The sequence below is a fragment of the Fusarium pseudograminearum genome, chromosome 3 (assembly GCF_000303195.2).
Source record: "Fusarium pseudograminearum CS3096 chromosome 3, whole genome shotgun sequence".
In the NCBI taxonomy this organism is placed as follows: Eukaryota; Fungi; Ascomycota; class Sordariomycetes; order Hypocreales; family Nectriaceae; genus Fusarium; species Fusarium pseudograminearum.
Window position 1 is genome coordinate 7,170,137 of NC_031953.1, and position 10,773 is coordinate 7,180,909.

At 47.6% G+C, this 10,773-nt stretch overlaps 5 protein-coding genes across 5 annotated transcripts, besides 1 other annotated feature; 3 read left to right on the forward strand and 2 right to left on the reverse strand.

The window, feature by feature from the left end:
- Positions 1–83: a repeat region.
- A 796-nt stretch (positions 84–879) lies between these two features.
- On the forward strand, positions 880–2,454 carry FPSE_11161 (uncharacterized protein; the record flags this gene model as incomplete). The annotated part of the gene is made up of 1 exon (XM_009264278.1): positions 880–2,454. The coding sequence occupies one exon, from the start codon at positions 880–882 to the stop codon at positions 2,452–2,454; it is 1,575 nt and encodes a 524-aa protein (XP_009262553.1).
- Positions 2,455–2,773: 319 nt separating this feature from the next.
- Positions 2,774–4,288, forward strand: FPSE_11162 (uncharacterized protein; the record flags this gene model as incomplete). The annotated part of the gene is made up of 1 exon (XM_009264279.1): positions 2,774–4,288. One exon carries the CDS (start codon positions 2,774–2,776, stop codon positions 4,286–4,288), a length of 1,515 nt encoding a protein of 504 aa, XP_009262554.1.
- A 147-nt stretch (positions 4,289–4,435) lies between these two features.
- FPSE_11163 (uncharacterized protein) lies at positions 4,436–5,231 on the reverse strand (the record flags this gene model as incomplete). The annotated part of the gene is made up of 2 exons (XM_009264280.1): positions 4,436–4,789; positions 4,842–5,231. The coding sequence occupies 2 exons, from the start codon at positions 5,229–5,231 to the stop codon at positions 4,436–4,438; spliced, it is 744 nt and encodes a 247-aa protein (XP_009262555.1).
- A 289-nt stretch (positions 5,232–5,520) lies between these two features.
- Positions 5,521–8,010, forward strand: FPSE_11164 (uncharacterized protein; the record flags this gene model as incomplete). Its single annotated transcript, XM_009264281.1, has 6 exons — positions 5,521–5,594; positions 6,029–6,221; positions 6,276–6,356; positions 6,411–7,039; positions 7,088–7,276; positions 7,326–8,010. The coding sequence occupies 6 exons, from the start codon at positions 5,521–5,523 to the stop codon at positions 8,008–8,010; spliced, it is 1,851 nt and encodes a 616-aa protein (XP_009262556.1).
- A 165-nt stretch (positions 8,011–8,175) lies between these two features.
- On the reverse strand, positions 8,176–10,773 carry FPSE_11165 (uncharacterized protein; the record flags this gene model as incomplete). The annotated part of the gene is made up of 9 exons (XM_009264282.1): positions 8,176–8,193; positions 8,619–8,634; positions 8,725–8,776; positions 8,991–9,025; positions 9,228–9,309; positions 9,360–9,388; positions 9,455–9,464; positions 9,618–9,716; positions 10,170–10,773. Coding segments are annotated over 9 exons (945 nt in total), but the record flags the coding sequence as incomplete, so codon positions are not given.

A 10,773-nucleotide genomic window follows, 5' to 3' on the forward strand; every position in this document is an offset into this window, starting at 1 on the left:
ACAACACCGGGGATTCGCTGGTCGTCACCGACCCAACTACTAATCCGCCCCTTACCAGCTTATCTATGGGAGAGCGGACGGGATCCCGAGTTCTCTGATAGGTATGGTGTATGTGATGGATTGGGCTGTGTTTTTGGTCTATATTCGCAAGGTATCAGGCGTGACTAGAGTCTTGGTGCGGGTTTGTCAGTAGGCGCTGGTAAAAATATCTCGACCAAACACTTCTATGGATACCACTTATTAGTTGAACAATATACATGGTAACTTCAAAGTTCAACTCATCTAATCTGTTTTCCAACTCTACAGAGCTCTCATCATCTCCGGAGTCAGTCGAGGAGGAACTTGAAACATTGAGCTTCTAATAATGGGCAACTTGTTTTTCATGGAATACAGGAGAGGAACCAATAACGACGTTTGCTGAAGGAAAAGTACTTTGGTTGTTTACATTAGGTTAGCTTGCCTTGGAATGGATTCGCGAACAAAGGGTATTGTGTGCAAAAGGTTCAACATCAGCACTTGATGATCACTCTAGATTGAGGCCTAAGCCAGAGCGAACAGGGCAAAGACCCCTGTAAAGAAAGGAACGGTCAGCGCTAGTTTAGAGCGGTTCCATGAACCACTGAGAGTAGTCTTGGTACGAGATCGCCCACAAGTCCCTATGGCCTAGGCCTGCCAGGGTTTGAATTACCGTATATTTATTTGCATCAGTTGATGATAAAAAGGGCTGTCGCAATTGGGCGTCTTGCATGACACCGCTCCCCTCCAGTCAGTGCGGATCTGGTATGGATATATAAAGCTAGGTCAATGCCACCGTCCATCATCAATTGAGACCTTTCCACTGTCCCTTTACTAGTACGGTATGCCCAATAATTGCCCGAGATGATACAGGCAGCTACAGATTTGGTGTCGCGCCCAGCGATTGCTGTGCCGCTCATCATCTTCCTCTCGTACATCACATACCAGCTCTTCATCAAACCCTCAAATCTCCCAGACCTACCTATTATCGGCGCCCGTAAAAGCGACTGGTTTCCTCTTTTCCAAGCCCGAATCCGAAACTCTCTCAATGTCAAAGCAGTCCTCAACTCGTCGTATGCCCAGTACAAGAACCAAGCAACCATTCTCCCTCTGCTTGACGGTGGAAATGTCATCTTGTTACCGCGATCCGACACCAAATTCGCGAGCGAGCAGCCAAATGATCAGCTCAGCTTGCATGAGTCTGCGCAACATGATTTGCAGACGGATTGGACTACCATGACTCCCTCATTGACCCGCGACCCTATCCATCTGGATCTAGTGCTTACGCATCTCACCAAAGAGGTCGGTAACCTCATTCCTGATTTAGCCGAGGAGATTGAGCATTGTGTCCGTCAGCAATGGGGTACCAGTTCAGAGTGGACCGAAGTTTGCATTTTTGACAACGCCCAGCTCATCACCAGCGGCGTGACAAACCGTGCATTTGTCGGGTTTCCGCTTTGCCGAAATGACGAGATGCTCAAGCTGGGTATCGCTTTTGCCCAAGACATACCGCTATCGTCAATGCTTCTCAAGCCCTTCCCCAACTTTCTCAAACCACTTGTCGCACCGATAATCGCCCTGCCCAACAGAATTCACAACAACAAGTTTGAGAGAATCCTCAAACCAGAAATTCAGGAACGACTTGCAAAGTACGATGCACAAGCGACAGAATCCGAGAAGCCTCCCAAGTCTGAGCGGAACGACTACCTGCAGTGGTTGATCGAGCAAGCCAAGGATATCGGACACCCCAAGAACTGGAAGGTCAACGCCTTATCAGAACGTGTTCTCATGATGAACTTTGCATCTATTCATACAACTACGTTTGCCGTTACTCACGCTCTCCTCGACATTGCTGCGTCGTCTCCAGATCTTATCGCGGAGTTACGAGATGAGATCAAGAGCGTGCTCGAGCGACACGACGGGAAGTGGAACAAACGCGCCGTCGCAAAGCTAGAAAAGCTCGATTCCGCCATCCGCGAAAGCCAGCGCAAGAACTCCATCGTTTCAGTAGCCGTCTCTCGTACTGTCGTAGCAGAGAAGGGTGTAACATTTCCATCAGGCACACATGTGCCCAAGGGTCTCAGGATAGCCGTCCCAGGTTACTCCGTCTTTCAAGACCCCGAGGTCTACCCCGAGCCAAAGAAATACAACGCCCTGCGCTTTTACAATGCACGACAAAACGAGAAGGACGAATATGTGAAGAGTGCTCGCAATGCATGGCCGACAACCTCAACAGACTTTTTGGCTTGGGGTTTAGGGCGAAATGCTTGTCCTGGAAGGTTCTTTGCGTCGAGTGAGATCAAGATGATGATTGCTTATATGTTGCTGAATTATGATATCGAACATTTGGATGAGAGGCCGCGCAATACTTGGATTGTGCAGAATCGGATTCCTCCTATGAAGGCGACGTTGAGGATCAGAAGAGTATCGCAGCCATAGATAGTGAAAGATGAGTACCACTAGATACAATGGGTCGAAAGTCGAACGATTTGCGCGGAGAAAGCACCGTGAAAGTCGTCGTGAGTTACCCAGCCATATGTTCACGACATAACGCAGGACAAGGATGAAACCTGCATATTTTTTCTCACTTAAATACATAGCGAATATGAGAAAGAGCAGTCAGTATCGGAAGAATGTTCTCTCCACGTGATTACGCGTAGTTTACTTGACGAGGGTTGAAATTCACGGTCGCGTTTCCTCCCATCAACCTGCACCTGCTTGCCACAAGACCCTTTAATTCCTTCATTCGACTTGCAAAATGCCCGAAGAAACTCGATACCAGTGGAAAGAGTCAAGTACAGGCTTCTGGCATCGAAGCATCGACGAGTGTGAGCTATTCTATCGCCTTTACACGCAACCAGAACATGGTTGTTATCCCATTACAGCATGCGCCTCGTTCCAAGTCAAGGATGGCAACGTAAACCCGGATGCCAATGTGGAAAGTGCCTTGCGGAATGCTTGGACCTTCCTGCGCTATAGACATCCGACCTTGGGGTCTAGTATTGAAGGTAGCGACCGACCTGACGTATGGGAACGGGTGTACAGACCCTTTCAGACTGGTGATGATATCGAGTCCTGGCTCAGCTCGACGTTCAAAATTATTGTCACTGATGAGAGTGCACTCTCCTGGTTCAACAACTGTGCGCCTTCTTTCCATATACCAACGGTGTACGTTGTACAGTCTGGATTGGAGGCACAGCAAACAGTGTTTCTTCGATGCCCTCACGACATCACTGATGGAGTTGGCATTCTTCAATTACTCGATCAACTCTTCGTGCACGCTACCAAGTTCTATGGAAAAGCCAGAGAGTTCAAATACCCTCTACCCGACACTGATCTTGGTACACGACTCTCCCCTTCTTTACGGGTCGCTGCTTCTATCCCTGACTTATTGTCCAAAGCTGAAACAAAGCGGTTCCAGGAGTTGCAGACCACCAATGGAAATGTTTGCAATCATCCATATTTGATGGGTTTACCAACGAGTGCTTCTCATGACAGTGCACCAGATATGAAACGTATTGCTGTATCGGTCTCTCAGGAAGTGTCAAGCCAGGTCTTAGTCGGTTGCAAGAACATTGCTCCTGGAGTCAGCCTGACACATGTCTTTATTGCTGCTTTGACCATGGCTCTTGGCGATCTCCAACCTCGACAAGACAAGACTTATACTGCTCGGTACATAGACAGACCCATGATCAACATTCGTCCTTACTGTCACGAACCTTTTAACAGTCCCGACCATGCAGCAGCAGCTTACCATGCCGTGTCTTCACAAGCACTGGGTATAGACGTCAAAGTACCAGGCTCAGCTGACGATGATACTGAAGTCGATGCCTTATCAGAACTAGCTATCAAAGTCCGGGATCTCTATCAACAGTTCAAGTCAGACTTGTCAAATGATACGCATGAACAGGCCTTGTTCGCTCCGCAGGTATTCCAGACTCTATCACCTCCACCCGGCGTGGACCCATGGGTTGTTCAAAAGAAACCGTTTTGCCCTGTTTCTCTCTCCTCGATCGGCAACCTGACCACCATAGTAGGTGGCTCCGATGGTGTCATTGAGCTTACAAAAGGATGGGTTGCTAGTCAGCCTATTAGTGCTGGGGTGGCATTGTTTCTTGCTTCATGGGACGGTCAAATCGAGTTGTCCAGTGTTTTCAACACTCAGTATCATGATGGGGGGTTTGTGGAAAGGTTCATTACGAATATTCTGACACATGTGTTCATAGGCTTTGGGATTGATGGGGACGGTCGCGCAATTGTATCAGCTAAATAGATCTTTTGAGGATTGAGCTGCCAGGATGCGTTATATATATTCCCTAGAGTCATGTTCGAATCTAGATACTAGTGTGTATTTCCAGACTCCAACACATCCTCTCTTGACATGATAGGAAATTGACAAATATTCTTCTAACCTTTAAGATCATTCTCCTCCAGTTGCATACTCCCCCTTCTTGATCTTTTCACTCAGCGCCTCGTTCGAATTAAAATAGACGGCAAAGTCCCTGCGCTTCTCCAGTAACAAATCTAGAACCATGCGTCCAAACACGATCTCGCCAGAAGGGTTCAGGTGCGTTCTATCGCCAGGGCCCCAATTATAAGAGTCAGCGTTTTGCGCCCCGATTGCGTTGACATAGTCTGTGCTTGCTTTGTTAAGCTCAAGATACTCTGCGCCAACATCTCCAGCAGCGGCGATTGTTTCGGCAGCCCAGTCCTTCAAGTTTTCGACAACTTGCCCACCCGAGAATGTGCGGCGCGTCAATGATGTGATGAAGATCTAGTTTAAGCTTAGTTGGAATCGCATTTGAGATGTCAGTTGGTGAACATACTGGTGTCCCTCCCGCTTTTCTTATATTGTTACCAATGTTGACCAGGTTAGAATGGAACTCGTCCAACTGCATCACCTTTTGGTCGTTGTGGCCAAACTGGATCGTAACCACGGGTTCAAAGTCACCCTTGGCAGAGCTGATGTCTCGGATAAGTGCATCCCAGCGGCCGCTGGATTTCCAAGATACGGTTGTAGAACCACTGACACCTCTGTTGTCGCCTTTAGCAGGCGCTTTGAGGTATGAGAGGAGTCCGTCGCCCCAACCGCCATTGACAGCGACGGTAGAGTCTCCAATGAGGAAGAATCGTGGTGGTTTGGCAGCCCTTGACGTAGGGCTCGAGTGGACGAGGCCACAAGACAAAGCCAAGACGACTGTAGAAAGAAGCTTCATGTTGGCAAAGCTATATATAGCCTTGATCTGGCGTCGAGCTTAGATGTTTTGGATGCTGGAACTGTAATGAACTTGGAGATCCTGTTCAGGAACAAGGTCGAGCTTATGGCTGTTGCCATGATTTAAATATGCAAGACATTATACGCGCAACAATCATAAGCACAGACAAACTGTGGACGAATGTAGAAAGTCGGAGCGTCACATTTCTCGAATTGATGCAAGATCATCCTTGCGGGGTTGTCAAAGAAGCCGAACAAGGGTGGTCTCGGGTCAATGATACCACGAAACGATGGCTGCATGTATTCGAAGAGAGGAAGCCAAAGTGAACAGCCTAAAGTGTAGTCAAATTGATCGCTCTTGGCTGTGAGTCCTCAACATGCCTTGCTGCGTGTCTTCACAATGTCTCAACAGCTAGACACAGGACATGGAGGGCTGGTGCTGACTATTTCTCATCTCGGTTAGAGTGAACCTTGACTCGCGTGTTGCAACGCTTCCTTGTAGCCGATCGGTATCCAGACTGGTTCTCAACTGGTTCTCGGCATTGAAAATGCGGGGACGGCTCATTTGTCCATGGTATCGGGTTGTTGATTACCACTGGCCATATTCATCACAACCATACATCACAGCTCACATTTATTGCCAAAGCATCGAACGAAGAAACTTTTCAAGCCCGATATGGAGAGACCTTCATCACAATTCACTCAATTTGAAGTATTTTATTCGACGCAGTCCTTCTTAACACTCAAAGACGTCCACTGTCTTCCCCAAGAAAATGTCGACTTCTTAAGACATAACAGATGCTTTCATCTTCCATCGCGAAGCATCCAAGAAGAATTCATCTACCAATATTTCCTGTACCTACACCCGTACTACCCTCTCATCAATGAGAAAGACTTTTGGGATATGTATCTCGACCGAGATAACGCTGGTGCGACAAAGAAGACAATGCCGTTACTTGTCTTTCAAGCCATGCTATTCTCAGCATCTTCGGTAAGCCTACTCAATGAAATAATTTGGTCTACGGATAGCTGATGGGTGATGCAGTTTGTCTCTTCAGCCGTACTTAAAAATGCAGGGTACACAAACGTCAAAGTTGCGAGGAGTATCTTCTATCGGCGGGCAAAGGTATGTACACCACCAAGGTTTTTAAACACGAGCTGACAATATCACCCACTGAAGCTACTCTTTGATCTCGGAGTGGAAACTGACGCGTTCACCAAAGCCCAGGCAGCTCTCCTTCTCACCTTTCAATTCTCATCCGTCGAACCACATGCCGGAAGCACCTGGCTCGCAATCGGCATACAAAACGCGATAGTCGCCCAAGCGCACAACTTCCAGGCTCCAGGTGCTAGCGCAGAGCATAAAAAGAAAAGAAAAATGCTCTGGTGGTCGTTGTTCTGGAGAGACAGAGTAGTCACCTTGGGGCTGCGCAAGCCGCTTCAGATCACATCTTCCAGTTTCAATACCGACATTGAGCCCATCACCGCACATGATCTTGCAGACGAAATGGATTCCTCTTCCGTATACGACTGTCGCACCAAGAGACACCTAGCAGATGTCCTCACCTTCCAATGCCGTCTGGCTATCATTCTGACAGAGACTTTGTCCATTTGTTATGGCCCCAACGCTTTCGACTTGACATACTCACTCGATAACTTTGACAGGACTTTGGCGAGGATACAAACGGCTCAGAGAGATCTGGATAAATGGAGAAATGAAGCAGAGCAGATCGTGAAGCCGTTTCTGAGTAGGCCAGATGTACATCGTTCCACGACCCTCATTTCGAGTGTGATATACATATATGCCTAGTGAGTACTTAAAACCGAGCTTCAATTGAGATTCTAATTTTAATTTAGTGCTGCTCAAATAGCCTTGGGAAATCACGAAGCGATGATGATTGAACAGCGACAGAAAGGCGTGTCAATACTTGACGACTCTGTGCTACGAGGCATTGGCAAAGGCATCAATAGCGCAACCACTGAGACAACAAAATTGGTCAGATTCATCGTCCAAGAAGGACTGACTCAGCATTTACCAATCTCAGCGTAAGTAGCAAATATTTCTCATATGAATGACAACTGAACATGATCGCAGGATTGCATACATTGCCTTTCCCCTCATGCTCAGCTCTCTCGATGAGATAATGTCACCCCGAGACCGTGGAACCGATCATGAGGAGCTGTTAACGCGATACCATGCTCAAGCTATGCACTTGTGTAGTCAACGGTTTGAAGGTGCTGTGGATATTAGTAGGATGATTGCACAAATCGTTCAGTCAACACCACTGCAATTACCACTTCGCTCAAGACCAACCGAGTCTGAGAGCCCCGCGACGGAAGAGTCAATAACGCCAAGGGGTTTGACAGGATACTGGGATGACTTGTTTGTCACGCGCAACTACATGAAACTACGACTGTCGCTCGACTATGCTCTCATCACTGGAAGGCCACCCAACTCCACTGACATTCCATCTTGGCTTCTCCGAGACTCTGGGATCAAGCTGTTCTCAGCCAGCCCAATAAACAGGCTTTCTGCTATTACACTCCACCGGCCACGGAAGCGAAGGGCTTCCGAAGGTGTCACTCACACGCCGGCAATGATGGAACTTGGCGAAAAGGCGATGGCATCTAGGACAGACACAAGTGTTGGTGGAACAGCGCAGTACCAGATGGCTGTTCAGAATGAAGGGAGCTGTACGATTTCACGACCCTTCTTTGATTATGATACCATTTGGGCAGCGAGCCTATTTGAAGAGATAGCAGATGAGATCTGGTCATGATAAGGATCTGCGTGCACTTTAGTTTGTGAAAATAGTGTTGTTAAAATAGGACACGTATTATGTACGAATGGCACGAGAAATAAAAGAATGTCACGGGGGTCAATCATCATTGGGTTTCCTTGTTATCATTGTGCAACAGCAGTAAAACTAGCTAGCGTTTTTTTTTTAAGCTTCGCCAAGCATCTATATAAATGAGTTACTCATTCGATCCGTTAAGAGATATGAGTTTAACAGTAAAAAAAAAAAACAATACTATAACAGTATGTAAAAAACAGTAGGCAGGTCAATGAGCCACAGGGCTCAACAAAGCGAAACCTTAATGTCAGTATTTAAGCTCTGATAGAGTCGGTGTCAGCCAGAGTTAATGTTTAGTAGGTAGTAGGGGTATACTGACCAGACAGCATCTCGAGATATCCTTCCCCTCTCAACAAAAAACAACACAAACAAGAAATCTTTGATGAATCAGTATAGGTACAAATATGCAGAAAGGTAGTAAACCTACTCATCAAAAGAGCGATCGAAGCATCGTCAACACGCAAGTAATCCCCCCCAATTGCTGTTGAAAAACGTCAGCCCAGAGTAGAAGATCATGCAAAAGAGATACTAACCTTGTGGCACAGGAAGCTAACCAGGAATAGCTACATCAAGATGTCTAGAAACATGGTCAGTGAGGGCTCGAGCTTCAAACTGGGTAAATCTAAGGGCCAGACATACCGTATCGTGCGGATCTCGGCGCCGCAAACGACCACAGCCACGAGGCCAATGCCTATCGGAACGGCTATCGCTATCATGACATGGATGAATTCGTCGAGAGGTTAGCTGATAACCAAGCTGAAGCTGGGATATTGCGCCAATTGACGTGTGATTGGCAGGAGCTATGCCATGTTAAGCTGGACATGAGTCGTAGCGATAAGATCAACGTTGCTAGAGAAAAGAACAATTAGTAAAAGGTTTTAGAATGAATGCGTCATGTAACTTACCGCTAGCCCAGTTCGGTTGCAGGGTCTTGAACAGTCTGTACCTTGGCCAGTTGAACGAAATTGACTGGGTTAGGGGCGAGGAAAGGCGGCTAAATGCGCTGTATTTGAAGCTCGATCAAGGGATCAAACGGACGGATGAGGAAGGTGCGTTCCTCGAAGCGATGCGAGGAAAACTGTGAAAAGTCAGAATCAAGAGCAAGATACAAGAATACGAGCGATAAAGAGAAAAGAACTTACAAGCACACTCGCTGGGCGATGAGTCTTGTGATGCTTGTGAGGACGGCTAGGCAGTTCAAGCCATGCTGGGTTCGGTGAATGTCTAAGAGGGTCAGCAAGAAGACTGCGACAAGAATGAAGAACTGTCATTACCGATTGGCGGGCCCTTTGACCACGGCCGACTACGAGGCTGTCAGTGGATCGAGTCAGCGAATACTGTTGAACAAGATGAGAGATGTTGCACGTACTACCGTGGTTCTGTCGTCAAAGTCAGTGTGTGCTGCAAATTGTCAGAGTGACAAAGAGAATGGTGAACGTACAGTAGTTAGTGGATCAATGGGATAGTTATCATCAATTCTGGTGAAAGTGGATCAGCAAAGTCGAAAAAGAGACGAGACAGGTTGAACTTACCGAATTGCAAGTCTGTGGGAAGCTTAAAGCCGAAGCGAAAGCTTTCTGTCTGGTCAGCAATGCGAAACCAGTCTGCCATGAACTGTAGAGAGATCTTACCTTGCACCCGGTGTTAGGTCAGTCACGTAACAAGTCACGTGCCGATGCCGAGTGATGTTGAATGATGCCGTGTGACAATTAGTAATTCAACGGTAGATTCAACTGTAGAGATAGTCTTCCGTCGGCGGAAAGACTATGGTTCATCCAAAACATGATGCGGCGTTATTCATGGCCGCAACAAAGGATGATGATGAACAAAAGAAAAAGAAAAAACAATGGGGTGCAAGGTTCTGTCAATCGGTGTTCCCAATTCCAATGGGCCGATCGCATGTCCTGCTAAGCAATCGGACGTGAGTCAATGGCCAGTGTTAATCCAGCAATGGGTAGACTCGACGTCCACAGGACATGACCTTGTTGCAGTCTATGCAGTGCCCTGGGTGGGCGGGTGGACAAGTTCATCTTGAGCCTTCCTTTCGGCGAACATAGACTCATCTCGAACACTATTGAACTGACTCAACTTGAAATAAGAAATGGCCCAGTCGGCGGCAAATTTGCCATCGGTTGTCAACATATCTTCCATGTTCAGGAAAAGGAGTTCGTCTCGCAAGTGCTCGCGGGCGACGCATAGGTCAGGACAGTCGAGGAACAAGTGGGAAACAGTTTGTCTTCCATACCCGCAAGAACATGCCGCAGAGATCACCTTCTTGGGATCCTGTGGGTCAGGAATCTTGATCTTGTTGAGATGATGGTTGAGACCAATATACTCTGTCCTGAGCTGGAAAAACATAGTGCTTTGAGCACGAGTCATCCCATCGTAATACTTCAATGCCTTTGGGCCCCACGGTTCGTTAATGGCTTGTGGTCGATGGTGACCGGGATGTCGGCCAGCTCGCTCTCGCTTGTACTGATCCCACTGCTCGACACAGCTCTTGTTGGCGTCTTTGTGAGCGAGTCGTTTGATCACAGCCTTTCTCCTGTTTCGGCTCAGCCAGACCGTCTTCCAATTGTACGGTTCCTTGGGCTTGGAGGTCCCTTCCTTGGAGGTCCCTTCCTTGGAGGTCCCTTCCTTGGAGGTCCCTTCCTTGGAGGTCCCTTCCTTGGAGGTCCCTTCCTTGGA